Source organism: Pteropus vampyrus, unplaced genomic scaffold (genome assembly GCF_000151845.1).
Source record: "Pteropus vampyrus isolate Shadow unplaced genomic scaffold, Pvam_2.0 Scaffold177, whole genome shotgun sequence".
NCBI classification, from domain to species: Eukaryota; Metazoa; Chordata; class Mammalia; order Chiroptera; family Pteropodidae; genus Pteropus; species Pteropus vampyrus.
Genome location: NW_011888958.1, coordinates 3,517,963 through 3,534,084, shown reverse-complemented (window position 1 = coordinate 3,534,084; position 16,122 = coordinate 3,517,963). Strand labels below are relative to the sequence as shown.

Genomic DNA, 16,122 nt, shown 5'->3' with positions numbered 1-16,122 from the left:
ATCCTTTCCTATTTTGATGCCCTTTATTTAATAACTTCTTGTCTTAACTGCCGTGGCTAGGACTTCCAATACTGTGTTGAATAAAAGTGGTGAGAGTGGGCATCCTTGCCTTGTTTGAGACCTTAGAGGAAAAGCTTTCGCCTTTTCACCATTGAGTATAATGTTAGCTGTACACTTATTATATGTGGCCTTTGTTATATTATGTTCCCTCTATATGTACTATGTTGAGAGTTTTAATCATAAATGGATGTTGAATTTTGTCAAATGCTTTTTCTGCATCTATTGGAATTATCATATGATTCTTATACTTCATGTCATTAATGTGGTGTTAATACATTGATTTGTGGATGTTGAACTATCATCACATCCCTGGAATAAATCCTACTTTATCGTGGTGTATGATCCTGTTAATGTCTTGTTGAATTCCGTCTGCTAGCATTTTGTTGAGGATTTCTGCATCTCTGTTCATCAGGCAGATCGGCCTGTAATTTTCTTGTGGCATCTCTATCTAGTTTTCTTATCAGGGCCTCATAAATTTTGACCTCATAAATGAGTGTGGAACTATTCCCTCTGCTTCCATTTTTTGGAAGAATTTGAGAAAGTTGGGTATCAGTTCTTTTTGGAACATTTGGTAGAATTCACCTGTAAAGCCCTCTGGTCTTGGACTTTTGTTTGTTGGAGGTTTGTGATTACTGTGTCAGTCTCCTTACTAGTAATACGTCTGTTCAGATTTTGTATTTCTTCATGATTCAGTCTTTGTAGGTCATATGTTTCTAGGGATTTATCTATTTCTTCTAGGTTGTCCAACTTGTTAGCATATAATTATTCATAGTAGTCTCACGATCTCTTTTATTTCTGTGGTATCAGTTGTAATATCTCCTCTTTCAGTTCTGATTTTATGAATCCCCCTTTCTCGGTGAGTCCAATTAGAGGTTTATCTATTTTGTTTATCTTTTCAAAGAACCAGTTCTTGATTTCATTAATCTCTATTTTTTTAAGTCTCTGTTTCATTTATTTCCTTCTACTAATTTGGGCTTCATTTGTTCTTCTTTTTCTGTATCCTTGAGGTGTAAAATTAGGTTATTTGAGATTTTTCTTGTTTCTCTATGTAGGCATTTATGAACTTCCCTCTTACAACTGTTTTGATGCGTCCCAAAAGCTTTGGTATGTTGTGTTTCCATTTTCACTTGTCTCAGTATTTTTTCATTTCCCTTTTGATTCTTCTTTGTCCCATAGGTTATTCAGTAAAATGTTTAAACCCCACATATTTGTGAATTTTCATTTGCTTGTAATCAAAGTTTCGTACCATTGTGTGGGAAAAGATGCTTCATATGATTTCAACCATTTTAAATTCATTAAGACTTGCTTTGTAGACTTCCATGTAATCTGGCTTGGATAACATTCCATGTGCACTTGAAAAGAACGTGTATTGTGTTGCTTTTGGGTGGAATGTTTTTTATATGTGTGTTAAGTCCATCTGGGTTAATCTGTCGTTTAAGGCCAATGTTTCCTTATTGCTTTTCTGACTGGATTGTCTATCCATTGATATAAATGGATTATTAAAGTCCCATACCGTGATTGTATTGCTGTCTATTTCTTCCTGTAGGACTGTTAATATTTTCTCTTTATATTTAGGTGCTCCTATGATATAGTGTACATAATTCCAAATGTTAATAGCTTGTTGGGTTGATGACCCCTTTATCATTATTTAATGCCCTCTTTGTCTTTTATGACAGTCTTTGTTTTAAAGTCCATTTCATCTGATATAAGTATAGCTACCCCAGCTTTCTTTTGGTTTCCATTTGCCTGGGATATCTTCTTCCATCCCTTCACTTTTAGTCTGTGTGTGTCCTTACATCTGAAGCGAGTGTCTTGTAGGCAGCATATAGATGGGTCTTGTTTATTTATTGAGCCACTATATATCTTTTGGTTAGAGAATTTAGTCCATTTATATCTAAAGTAATTTTTTATAAACATGTACTTATTGCCATTTTGGTTTTTTTTTTCTGTTTTGTAAGTCCTCTGTTCCTTTTTTCTTGCTCTCTTTATGCTTTGATGACTTTTTGTAGTGGTAAGCTTAGATTCCTTTCTCTTTATCTTTTGTGTATATACTACAGGTGCTTTGTGGATACCATGAGGCTTACATATAACATCTTTTATTTCTAACAGTCTATTTCCAATTGATAACAACTTAAGTTTAAATGCTTTCTAAAGCTCTACACTTTTACTCTCTCCCCCCAACACTTTGTTTTTGATGTCACAATTTATATCTTTTTATTCTTACTTCTTTTTTCTTTTGACCTTTATCCTAGCTTTATATAGGATTAACCTACCATCATTACTATATATTTACCTTTTCCAGTGAGAATTATACTTTCACGTTTTCTTGAAAACACCCATTCTTTTCAACATAAACATATCCTTTTAACATTTCTTGTAAGGCCAATCTAGTTATGTTGAACTCCTTTAGCTTTTACTCATCTAGAAAACTTTTTCTCTTCAATTCTGACTTCACCAGGTAGTATATTCTTGATTGGAACTTTTCTTCATTCAGGACTTTGACTGTATCGTGCTGCTACTTCCTGGCCGCAAAGTTTCTGCTGGAAAATCTGCTCATGGCCCTATGTGGGCTCCTCTGTATCTAACCAGTTGTTTTCTTCTTGCTGCTTTTAAGATTCTCTCCTTGTCTTTAACTTTTGACATTTTAATTATAATGTGTCTGGGTGTGGGTCCATTTGGGTTCATCTTACTTGGAACTCTCTGGACTTTTTGGATCTGGATGTCTGTTTCCTTCCCTGGGTTAGGAAAGTTTTCAGCCATTATTTCTTCCAACAAGTTATGTTCCTCTTTCTCTCTCTTTTCTCCTTCTAGGACTTTTCTAATGTGAATGTTGGTCTGCTTGATGTTGTCCTATAAGTCCCCTAAGCTGTCTTCACTCTTTTTTTTTTCATATCCTTTTTCCTTTTCGCTGCTCTGATCGAGTTCCATTACCTTGTCTTTGAGTTTACTGGTCTCTTTTTTTATGCTTCCTCCATTCTTTAGCTCTGTGACTTCTATTTAGTACTTTCCGTATATTTTCTCTTCATTGAAGTTCTCACTTTGTTCATCTGTTCTTCCAATCTCGGTGAGCAACTTTATGACAATTATTTTTAACTCTTGATCAGGTTAATAACTCCCATTTTATTAAGGTTTTTTTCTGAGATTTTATCTTGTGTTTTCGTTTAAAACGTATTCCTCTGCTTCTTCATCTTCTTGAACTCTCTGTATTGGTTTCTGTGCATTAGATGAAACAGCCTCCTCTCCCAGTCTTGAAGGAGTGGCCTCATGTAAGGGATGAACCTTATCATTCACGCCTGCCCTCGCTGTTTTCTCTGAAACCTTGCTGACGTCCAAGCAGCAAACTTTATTTTTAGTGACTCTCCGTAGTTGAGGGTGCACCAAGTCCCGTCAGGGTCCCAGAGCGGGGCATCTCAGTCAGCACCTAGATTCAGACACCTGGAAGTCAGAGCCTCTGGGAGCAGCTTTTAAAGTATGCAAATATATGTAGTCCCATGGGACCACAGCATAAGCCCTGCTAGTCACCAGATCCAGATAATCTAGAGGTGCCACAAAATTGGGGTGCCAGATGAATATATAAGCTTCTGGGAGATGCTGGTGACTGAAGTATGGCAGAGGAAGAGAGCAAAGATGGCACCCATCAGCCCCTTTAGAGGCCAGCCCCCAGTTGTGTGCCAAACCTGAAGCCTGCCACTAGGCCAAAGCTCTAGATCAAGCAAATAAGCTTCTTTCACAGGAAGACTGGAGTCTGTTTTAATCTGCTGTCTGTACATTGCACCGGCGTGATATCCTGCCAAGAAATCTCTCTCCAGTTGTTACAGTTCCATGGGACACAGGAATGCAAGCCTGCTGGTCACCAGAGCCAGGCAATCAAGGGACATCCCATGGGTGGCAGCCACAAAAACCAGGGCACCAGATGTGTGTAAAAGCTGCCCTATTGGATCTTTGTTAAAAATACAGATTCCCCAAAACCTCCTGAATTTGAATGCAAAGATATATTTTGGGAATTAGTATTTTTACCAAACATTCTAGCTGCTGTTATGATTGGGTAAATTTGGCTAACAGTAGACTAATTATTTCTTAGAGATGGTATCCACTAGCTCCTTCCACCATAAGAACCTAGGCATGTCTTTGTTCATTCTCTGTCTTTCCGAGGCTGTGAGGATACAGCCTGCGGTGTCAACCTCTCATTTGTTGACTCATTCATTCAGTGAGTAAGTAAGTATTATTTTAAGAAAAGGCATATTGATGACGGGGCACTACCATGTTCTTGCCTTTGGTTCATAAATGCCGTTTGCTTTGTGACCTAACTAGATCCCAATTTTATTAAGGCCCATATTCTGTGAATACGGATTTAAATTTGTTCTTTTCCTTTCCCTCTCTGTCCAGCTCTATTTTAAAGTTCTGTACCTACTCTCCCTGCTGTGACCCAGCACAGCAGATACCTGTTATGGAACCTGTGTTCCCGATTGTTTATTATTCACGTGGCTATAACCCCACCTTGCTTCTGCCCCCCACCTTTTTTCTAGGAATCTGTGTCCATTTATACCCACACCTCCTTCTTTTTCTTCTCAAAGCAATATTTTCTTTAAATCTGCTACTTGCCCAGTTTGCTTTCTCCTGGAATCATTTGTGAGCTCTCAGCTCACTCTAATGAATGTTCCACCATCATCTCCACCCTGCTGTTTCCTACCTCACCCGTGGCAGACATCACTCGGGGATCATGTCAGCCTTCCCTTCTCCCTCCCCGCATCTGACTGCAGCTTGAGTCTGATTTCTCTTTGCTCCAGAAGGTCACCCCCAAAGAACCAAAAATGACACATAAGATGTCTACTTTTTACCATCTGGACTCTAGAAAAAACCTCCTGGTAGTGACCTAATATGCCAGAAACCTCTACTCCCTTTCATCCCCACATGGGGCCACTCTCTCCTGAAGTTAATCGCTCCTACAACTTCCTGCCTACCTTGAAAGCTTCTCTTATTTCTTGGCATATTTTTAACCCCTGCAGCCATAAAATAAAACCTTTGTGAAGGCTTCTCTGCATGTGTTATGTCAAAGTAGGCTCTGACTTCTGGAAGCTTACATTCTAAGAGAGTAGCCCAGAACCCTACCCATCCACCCCCAGTCATTGGTCAGCTGAGGAAGCCTGGGGTTAAAGGCCCAGCCTTGAGGACGGGAAGCAGCAAGGCTCCTTCTTCGAGCTCCTTCCCATCACCTCTTCGTGCCTTCCTGACAGTGGGGCAGCAGCGCAGTGATCCCTCGTCCTACACGGTCCTTGTTGGGCTGATCCCTCAGCCCTGACCTCGTGTGGTGTTGCTACCACTGAAATGTGTTTGGGCGGTAGGGAGAGGTGACTTTTTTTTCCCCCACACTAGAAATTTGGGTCCTAGCAATAAAAGGGCAGAAGGATTGTGAATGACACACAAAATTGTCCGTTCCACCTACTTACCCTTGGTGGGAGCAAGTTTAAATAGAACTGAGATATTTAATATCTGGCGAATTTGTTGATTTCCATTTACTCATAATTTTGCTAATTTTAAGCACATTAATAACTAGCAGCTGCACTTCAGAGCAGTTCTTTATGTAATTTGAAAGGGAAAACAAGCACTAAATATATTCTGGTTTACCAGGCTCATAACTGACAAGACTTTTTAACTCCTTGTAAACAGGTATTTCTGGAATCTGCTTACAGATTTTAACTGAGAGCTCCCCTTTTGGTTCTGCAATTTTAGTGTTACCGTCACATTCTGAGCGCGGCCCCTCTCGTGAAATTGCGCACTCTGCCCGTTTCCACCCCAGCTTCTGCCCTCTTGAGAGCATTTACATTTCATGAGCCCCACCAGCCCTCCCTCTCTGTTCTCCGCCTACGTGAACTTGACCGCTGGCAGCGTGCCCTCATATGGCATAGAGTGGCTCACGGTGCTGTTCCTCTCTGCCCCGGGCTAAGCAAAGGTTAGTTGTCAGGATGGCTTAATATTTGTATTTTAAAAATTGTCACCTTAGAAGGGGCTCAGGATGTAGGACTGCTATAATCCAGAACTGACCCCGAGTTGCTTATCGTGTCCTTGAGAAAAAGAAGGCCTCTTTATTCAGCCTGAATGCCTTGGCTCTGTGAGGAAAAGCAAGCCACTGGGCCCCACTGTAGACAGAGCTCCCACAAAAGCAGACATGTTGCCTTGGTGCAAAACTAACTTTTCCATGACTCACACTACTAGAAATGAGATAGTGGGAGGTTATAAAAAAATGATTTAAGACTGGAGAAAGCCAATTCATGGTTTAGCTCAGCTTTATAATGGCCATTGACGGCCTGCTAGACTAGAAACTGATTCTATGTAACAAATGACTTACAGATCCATTATGGTAACAGGAACTGAGTAAGCTCTTACGTGGTTCCCCTGTGGGCACAGAAAGTGTCTTATCCCTCGTCTCTTCTCGCAGGAGAGTTCTCAGCCTCTGACAGCTCCCTCACAGACGTGCAGGAGACCCGAAGGCCCATGCCCGACCCCGGCCTGATGCCCCTGCCGGACGCTGCTGCGGATTTGGATTGGTCCAACCTGGTGGATGCTGCCAAGGCCTATGAGGGTGAGTCCCAGGAAGATCTGAGCAGGGCCTGGCGGGGCCACGCTGAGGTGTGGGTGGTGTCAGTGTTCAGGTCAGGTCTGTTCACTCTGCTTCTTTGGGCACACTTACGGCACGTGCACTTCACCGGCACAGCCGGAGATGAATTGAGCTAACAGTTATTGAGCACTCAGCAGGGGTGCGCATCATCTGATTTAATCAGATGGGGCCCGATGTTTCCTCTACGTAGGAATTCATAACATGATACCTGCGCCTCCCCCCACCTCCTGTCCCTTATATGAGAAGGGCAGACTGTAGGGGAATCCCAGCTGTCAGTGGACTGAAAAGAACATGGTCTTTCATCACGTCGTAAAGACATCATTGCTAAATACACAGTTGGGTCTGTTAGGATGCTCGCCCTGCCCCAGTCCAACAAATGTCAGGTGCTGCCTTTGCCCTTCTCATCCACCTCTCCCATGTGTGGTAGCACATTTTCTGTCCGCATTGTTCTCGTGCCAGCCCACTGGCTGTGCGCCAGCCTTAGGCTGGTGGTTCTTAAATGCGGGTCCTTAGACTGGTGCTGACCTGGTTTGCTGACATATAAAAAATGTAATGCTGTCTTGTATGTTGGCATCAGTTTGCTAAGTGCCTTTTTTTTTTTTAAATAGACTGAGTTTATTCTAAGATTATCATTCCAAATTTCTGGTGTTAGTTAGTTATTTATAAAATAAGGATGATACCAGATGATTTGTTTAGGGTTTTTGTTTGTTTTTATTGCTCTTGAAGAATTGAAAGTAGCTATGCAGTCAAGCACCAATATTCAGGAGAAATCGATTAGGCCACAGAATTCAGAAGCTGGGCAACCATGAAGCAGTCAACAAGAAATCCCCATTTTAGCTGATGGCAGACCCCAGAACTAACTTCATTTTATTTTTTATTCACTTGATGTAATTTACATAACTTCCAGTTTTACATATTTGACCCTTTTTATCCCATCTAACTCCCCCTTCCCCATCCTTTCTGACTAGTCTATCGTCCATGTCTGTGAGTCTCTACTTGTTTGTCCTGTTCGTTTGTTGCTTTTAGGTTTATATCCCACATATAAGTGATATCATGTGGTTTTCCATTTTTTTCTATCTGGCTTATTTCGCTTAGCATGATTACCTCAAGGTCTATCCATGTTGTCGCAAATGGCAGTTATTTCATCTCTTCATTTTAAATTTCAATTTGTTGGTCACTCTCCTGTGTGTGTGTGTGTATGTACATACACACATATAAAACGATAGAAGTTTTGTGTTTCTAATGGGAGGTTTTTAAAAATTTGATCTATTTCCTTGGCTTAACTTTTAAGTTGGTATATTTTGAAGCACACGTGGTGTGGACTTAGGTTAAAGCCCACCAAGGTGTCCAGGTGTCTTGTGGAAAACATATTTCAAGAAGCTTAATACTAGCCTTTAATGCATTTTTATATCATCACAGAGTGGAAAGCCTTGGTCTGGAAATTTGGTACAAGGCCTGTTTCCAGGGAAACATTTCACAGGATGCTACTTTGATGAGCAAGAGAAAAAGGAAGATTAAAAATTGATTTACAACTATTTTTTTAAAGGGAAATTACAATGGTACTATCCTCTTACAGCTTAACATAGAATAATTTTTTTCCTATGAAGGTTCCAATGCCTCCCCGCACATTGATTAGACAACTGTCACTGTGGCCAGTTGCTGACTTGATATATAGGGCCCAGGATGTGTTTCCAAAATACTGAATGGTTTCTTATCTCTTTCCAGTCCAGAGAGCCTCATTCTTTGCTGCTAGCGATGAAAACCATCGCCCCTTGAGTGCTGCATCCAACAGTGACCAGCTCGAGGACCAGGCTCTGGCCCAGATGAAGTCCTATAGCAGGTTGGTCACCCAGTGGTACGGTCACCACTCTGCACCATGCTTCACCTACACTAGTGCCAGCAAATAGGACAGAGTAGATAGAGGCCACATGGATTAGCTAAATGAAGCTCATCACCGCAGAGCAAGGCACTTCACATTTTAGCTAGAACACTTTGTAACTTAATACTGTAAATGCAAACTGTCCTTGATGGTGTAAAGTCGTAATTATGAATATTCATTGTTTAATGCCATAATACATTTACCCCCTCCAGGATAATTAAGATAAACATCCCAAGATTCCTGTGCAGTATGTCCTTGAGACTGGTTTTTGAGTCTCTTCCTCAGCTTTTAGTTGGTTATGTTGTAAACATGCCTGTGTCTTAGCAGCTCCAACATGCTTCTTTAGGTCGATAGTAGATCTGGGTCACCAGGATAGTTAAGATTGTATGTAAAATAAATAGCAATAACTGAGGTCCAGAGAGTTTTATTATGAGTTAAGAAAACTGTTTAACTGTGCAGAGACTTTTTTCCCCAAATTTAAGTGGCGAGGGTATGGGCTATACATGTGATATTACTATACAGCAGTTCCTTGAATACCATTGACGAGATGCCATAGGAACTTAACTCTTGGTTATGTCAATTAGCCTGTGGTAATATTAGTTGTTATACATCATTTCATTTAATGTCCTTGATAGGTTCTGCAACCTTGTGAACTTACTGTATATTAAGGTATCCCAGGAGTTAGCCATAGAACACATAGTAATAAGCACTTCTTGATGCAGAATAATTTCATCAATTTGAAACCTCTTCCCTTAAAACCTTTTGAGGGTGATTAAGAAGCCAGGTATCTATAAAAGTTGGGCAGAAACAGACCATAACAAGAAAACTGAGGTTGATTGCGCAAATATACTGTGGGCTTGTGCTTGATGATTTCTCAGAGCAAATCTGCAAGGGAACACAAGATACTGCATTCATCTTTACCACTTGGACAGCTGGAAGAGTGAGTTTGGCCGCTAAGAACTTAAAAAAATTAGAGGTGGATGTGGCCCAAAATGTACCTTCTTAGAGTGGGGTCTCTAACAAGGACTTCTACATGAGCAAAGTCCATTTTCCTAAGAAAGGATTATTGAACAGTTTCTAAAGCTTTGTAGAACCACAAGACAAAGGTAATGACTGGCTCTTTCTTTGTTCAATATGGATGAACACATGCAGATGGGGTGATACATATTTTGAAAAACTGTTCATGCAGACACAGAATTCATTTTAGAAACCTCCAGAAGTCAAGCTAGGCTACTAAGAGTTGCTTCAATCCTGACATCTGCGGTGGCTGCAGCAGGTGTGCCAGAAGTTGAGGATTCGTTCGGTGGCTGTGAAGGACGCCCCCACTTCCCCTTCTCCGTGATTCTGTTCAGCACCACCCTTATTCTACCACCCTTTGGCCCTCAAGCCCTCCAAATCTGACCAGTTCGTTGTATTGTATTGTATGGTTGTGGATCACTACGGACCACTTACCTTTTAAAATCCATTTGGTGTCAGCTTTTAATTGGTTGTTAGAAGTTTGAAGGTCATTTATCATTCCATTTCTTTGGGCTTGTGGATCTAGAATTAGCAGAAGATATCAACACAGCTCATTTTAGGTCAGGAATTCTAACTTGAACTTTGATTTTTAAAGTAAAGGATACCTTTTATTCCACGATACTGAAAATTCGGAGTCGCCACCTCTGGAAACAAGCAGCTGCATGTTGTCCCAGTGGAAGGTCTTAGAGTCTCGGTTGCATAGCTCTGAGGTTGTACCCAGCTGGAACTCACTCAAACTTTACACAGCTTAAATTCAGGTCGAGGAGAGTCGGGGAAGAACAGATGACAAGGGTCTTCAGCCCTTACCCAGCATGTCATCTGTTGAGCCAGTTGGGTAGCCTTCTCATCCTCTAGCATGGCACTCTTAACACTTAAAATGGGAGAAAATTGTGGGTCCAGTTTGCTGATCATAATAGCAAAGAATTCAAGACATTAAGGTTGGACTGACAAACTTCTGAAATATGCCTTATTTTTAAAAAATATTTAAGGTATTTAGACGAGACGTGAGCATGATGACTTAGCTGCAACTGGATAAGTGGGCGCAGACTACTTTCTGGGGCACCAGAGACCTGCCCTATCCTGGTTACCCCAAGGTGGAGCTCACCCCTCCCCCACCCTACCTGCACTCAGAAGAGAAGCTGTTCTCTTAAAGCAGCTGAAGAGAGAGGAATCATTTCATTGTCAGTTGTATCTGCCAGAAAGTACCTCTTGTGCTGCCAAAAAGACCATTTTCACTTATTGTCCTATATTCTTTTGCCACAAAAATACAGTATCTTTAACAAAGGAAGCTATGATTGGCTGTAGTTCATGCTTATATAACCTTTTGTTAAAATTACCACTTTCTTTTTGGAAATGAAGAATGCACATTGGGTCACCATACTGAGTAATTTGACATTGAAAACCATTTTACAAACACAGCCTCCTCATTAAAAAAATGCCAAACAAACCCGACAAACCCAGCCATGGAGGCCGCCGCCAACATGGGCTTTTGTCTCTTGTTCCCAGCAGTAAAGACTCCTCTCCCACTCTGGCTTCTAAAGTGGACCAGCTGGAAGGGATGTTGAAGATGCTTCGGGAAGATTTGAAGAAGGTAAAAATGCATCCTCAAAGTAGATCTCCTGGTCTGTGCAAACTGCCCTTGAACTGTGAGAGCCCTTTTTAAGTAGTGTTAGTGAAATAAGAAGTGGATGTTTTCCCTTTTTTCTCGGTGTGCACACGTGTTTAGGGAGCTGCGTGGAGCTCAGTTCCCACTGACACGTATAGGGCGAGAAGGCCTTCATTGTTCCTTTTTTGTGAAGGCCTTGAACCTCAGCTGGCCCTCTCCTGGCCTCCCCGCCCCTCGTATAATGGGTCAATAGCCCAGGCCCACATGTCGTCATTGTTATTTGGGCTTCCGTGCCAGGAGACTTGCATCTTTTTTGTTTCTTGAGTGGCTCTATCTATATTAAGACAGCAGCCACCAAAATAGTAATCCAAAATTTAAGACGTTCCTTATTAACAAAGTCATTAAAATACATATTTAAGTATTTACATTCCAAAATAAACCTATAGTGAATCTCTCTGGAAATATCCTGTTCCTGGGTTAGAGTATCCTGACACCCGGGACTGGGCCTTGTATACAGATGTTTAGTGCACTGAAGAGCAGAAGTGGGCGAAGGGTCCCGACAGATCCATAGCCACTCTTCCTAGCAGCCCAGCAAGTTGGGGCCACCCCTCTGAGTCCTTTTCTGTTCTGCCTCCCAGGAAAAGGAAGACAAAGCCCACCTTCAGGCAGAAGTTCAGCACTTGCGGGAGGACAACCTGAGGCTGCAGGAAGAGTCCCAGAATGCCTCCGACAAGCTGAAGAAGTTCACGGAATGGGTCTTCAATACCATAGACATGAGCTAGGGCAGGAGAGGGGGACGGGGGGCCCCCTGGTTGTACCGTTGGCCGCATTCTCGGGGCTCCCGCCTCCGCTTCTGGCTTGCCCTCTTTGGTGAGTGCACAGCAATTGCAGATCAACAATCATTATCTGCCTTTTGTAGAAAAGAAAAAGTAAAAATTTTAAAAAGTAAAATAAAAGTTTAACTGCTAAAATGTGAATGTCTTTATTTTTTTGCACAATATCTGTTACGTATTTAAAAAGAAACCGGGCCTAGGACCAGGGGCCCCCCAAACCCCGGCCCATCTGCCTCTATTTCCATCAGCTCTTTGTTAAGTATTTCAGGTAACCCAAGCTTTCCCTCATTCTGACAAATGTCATTGTTCCTAAGGAAATAAATTTTTTTTAAATTTATTTGGGGAGTGGAGAGGAGATTTTCTTACCTTCCTTCCTAAAATGCCTGAGGTGGGAGGAGCTTTTAGAAAATGCCAACCTCCCTTGAGTGAGGAAGGCTGTTTGTACCTGTGTGAGACAGGTTAGCAAGATCAGGGTTCTTTAACAATAGCAAGTCAGTGGACCAGAGAGAAGAGGTGGTGCCTGTGGGCCATGCCCCTTCTCCGTCCTGTGTGACATCGCTCCCTCCACCTTCCTTTCTCCAGGGAGGTGGTCCCAGGTGCTATGTGCTTTTCTGAGCGAGAGCCCGTTCGGCTTAAGTGAATCCCACCAAACTGGAATCAATCTCTCTGTAGCTTTGTAGCTCCAAACAAATATTCGTATGCATTTTGGTCAAAAGTATAGTTTTTGTTCGAAATTTTTAAAGACGAAAATGTGGCAAAATTATGTTTTTAGCTCACTCAAAATGATCGTATTAATCAACTAATAAATCCTTGTCTGCAAAGCAAAATTTCACCCATATTTGTTACTAGGAAAAGTGAATGTTAAATTGTGAATTTCAATACTTGCCTGTTAGGAGCAATGACCGTGATAATAGAATGGGCTTTTGAAACCTGCATGTCCCAGTGTGCCAGTTAAGCACGGCATTCTCTGCATCCTGTTGTGGCCATCCAAAGGATTCTGCTGCAGAAATGGCTGATGTGCCATCTTTTTCTGTCTAGTGATGCAGCTGCTTTGGGCCCCCGGCCATTGTTCCAAGGCCCTCAGTCCCGCAGTGCAGAGACATTGGGCCCACCAGTGTTTAGGGACCCCAGGGGAGCCCCTGGTGGCCCTCTTTCTAGCCTTTATAACTGTCACTAAACTGACAACTGTGCCCCTTCAGTGGCAACTCTCGTCTAGCGGGGGAACGTTCAGCAATCTAGTGTCATCTGCCTGGATGTTCCCTGCCCCAAGTAAGCCCAACTCATTCCTCTCTCCTGATACACTGTCCTCTCTTCTCTCCCACCCATGCCGCCAGACTTTTATGCTACAGTTTCATTCATGATTGCGATTTCTCCATGGGATTTTTTTTTTCTGGTGACATTTCTATCATGGAAATAGAAAGATTTCAGAGTGCTTTGTAAAGATCTCACTTGTCTCTCTCTTTGACTTGTATGAAGGAGATTGTACATTGCCTGATATCTCTTTGTAAATGAGAAATATCACTAACATCCAAGCATTCTGAAGGCTTGCTTATCCTTCTGAGTTTAGTTTTTAGTTTGTTTTATATTTTGTTTGGGGACTTGGGGCAAGCTATTTATTAGAGTTTTGCAACAGAGTTCTTGTTTGAAGCCTTTAAAGACTACTTGTAAAATTCAAACAATAAAATTCATTTTAAACGCTCTTTTAAAACACATTGGTATTATTGCTTGAGGCTTTTTTATTTGAAAGACCACCCAGTAACTCACTGACTCTGATGCATCCTAATCTCTTCCTTAGGCTCCATTAACACTTAAGGATGATTCTTGAAAATTTCTGGCCCTTTAAAATTTTAATAAGCTTTTTTTTACTGTTTATATGTCCTTAGAGAATTCCTAATTTGCCTTCTCTGCTTAGGATATAATATTTGCAGAGCACTTTATAATTAGTTCTCTCTTCATTATCCATGTGTGGATTTGCCATCATAACATTGTCATTCCCTGAGACCAGCACATTTTTGGACTGCCTCTGCTGTGTCCCTCAATTCTCAATGCTAGATATGGTGTACCCAGGGAATACAAATGCCAGTTAATATTAGACTGTGCAAAATATAATTAGAAAAGTTAATCTACTGGAAAAATACTGCATTCCAAAGCCAAAATTTTTAAAATCTGCCACGTCATTGTTCCTCTCCAGTAGTGCAGCTAATTGAGAGCTGATGGTAGAGTTTCTTTTATTTGGTTCAACAATTCTACAAATTTTAGAATGAACAACACAAGGTAAGAATGGATGCTGCAAGATAACTCTGATTAGCAAGCTAAACGGGTCTGTTTAGACAATGATTCTTACCTGGTTTGGAGGGTTTCTGCATTATTTCTGGAGGGTTTGGGCCTCAGTTGGGAGTTCCTGGGCCTACATTGATGGAGGATCTTCATTCAAGGGTTGACTAGAGGGGCCAGTTGGTTATTCTTCGAATCTGATGCAGGTTATAAACTGATTGGGTTGAGTTGGATTAATAACTTTGGATGGGGATAAAAACGATAGTCCAAGGGCCAAGGAAACAGGTCCAGCAAGCTTGAGTCATTTGGCCCTAGTTACACGTAGAACAATGTCCTGAACAGGTTCCAATCTCACAGTAGACACAGTCCAGCAGCAGTCTGGTGCTGCTTCCCCAGAATGAACAAAACTGAGATTAAAGTGCAAGATGGTATACCTCGGTCAGAAACACGTAACAAGACTTGGCATTGTTAAAGGTGAACTGTGTTATTTTAAAAGAATGATACCACAGTAATGTTGGATACCTTATGCCATTATGCCATTAATGACTGTCCATTATGCCATTAACGACTGTCCATACGGAATTATCATACTCTGATAAAAAAGACAAATATTTGACTTAGACCAGGACTCAAATCCCACCATTATGTAGCAGTGTCTAGGTAAATTACCACATCTCTTTGAGCTTGGTTTACTCATCTGGTCAAATAGTAAGATCATATGTTATTTTAAGGATTAAATGGGGTCATATGTGTAAAGCCAGTGACTGGCAAATTGAGAACACTCAAACATGTCTCCCCTTAACCCAGCATCTCTAATATGTTAAGCCTTTTATGTTGTTTTTCTAGGAAGAGTCCTGACATATTAGCAGTTTGGATGGAAGAGTCAGAATAAGCTTATCTACTCTGCTTAATATCGATCAGGTGCTTTTAACCCCTTGCTATATACTTTAGAACAGTGATTCAAACTTGAGCTGACACCAGAATTACCTACAGAGTTTGTTAAAACACAGGTCACTCAGCCACACCCCCAGGATCTGTGACTTAGCAAGTCTGAGGGGGAACCTTAGAATTTATATTTTCTACAATTTCCCAGGTGTTGATTTAGAAGCAGGGATTTTGGACAATAGGGTTAACAGGAGGCTATCCATACCCATTAAATAGACACTACAGTGCTACACTTAACTCTTCCACTTAGGTATGTCCAGATATCTGAGTATTATTTTGATAGATTAACTGACCACAGAGCACCTCACAGCAGGAAATGCTTAAATTATAAAGTCAGGTAAAATAATTTTTTTTTTTACCGAAAAGGTAATTTAGAACTTTTGCATGCAACTTTGTACCACTTGACTATTTTAATTCCTGTGATACCTGGACAGGACTTTTATTGATATGAGCCTAGTTACTAGGTCAGCAAAGAATGACCTTAGTAATCTTGGACAGCTGACAGTTTGGATGACTGCGCTGTTGAGGAAAGCAGGACCTGGAATGGCAGTGGAAGAAATGTTTGTCAGGCCCACAGTGTATGGCCACCCAGTAATAATAAGACTGGGAGACCTGATCCCAGGCTAGGAGTGAATTCCAGTCACTGACTTCCAAATCCAGCTGAGCTGACTTATCTCAGTCTCCAAGAACCTATCCAACCTCAAAGTTACTAGACAACCAGATTTTCCCAACTGCTCTCATGCCTTCCCCAAACTGCTAAGAAATCTTGACTTAGAGGCGAGTCCAAGACAGCAGAGTAGAAAGACCCCAAACTCAACTCCCCACAAACACCAAATACACGACTATATATACAGCAATTCCTCCTGGACAACAACTGAGGGCTGAGTAAACA

At 41.4% G+C, this 16,122-nt stretch overlaps 1 protein-coding gene across 15 annotated transcripts in view; it reads left to right on the top strand.

Moving 5' to 3' along the window:
- SIPA1L1 (signal induced proliferation associated 1 like 1) overlaps nucleotides 1–13,710 on the top strand; it is a 348,029-nt gene extending 334,319 nt beyond the window's left edge. For 12 of the 15 annotated variants that reach the window (XM_023537059.1, XM_023537062.1, XM_023537061.1 and 9 more), the window contains 4 exons: nucleotides 6,497–6,640; nucleotides 8,402–8,516; nucleotides 11,079–11,163; nucleotides 11,817–12,155. In XM_023537059.1, the coding sequence (XP_023392827.1) occupies nucleotides 6,497–6,640; nucleotides 8,402–8,516; nucleotides 11,079–11,163; nucleotides 11,817–11,960 (488 nt within the window). In that variant the 3' untranslated portion in view covers nucleotides 11,961–12,155. Of the gene's footprint in view, nucleotides 1–6,496; nucleotides 6,641–8,401; nucleotides 8,517–11,078; nucleotides 11,164–11,816 lie in introns of all 15 variants that reach the window. The other 3 variants (XM_023537069.1, XM_011370924.2, XM_023537071.1) reach the window with 2 other exon arrangements.
- The last annotated feature ends 2,412 nt before the right edge of the window (nucleotides 13,711–16,122 follow it).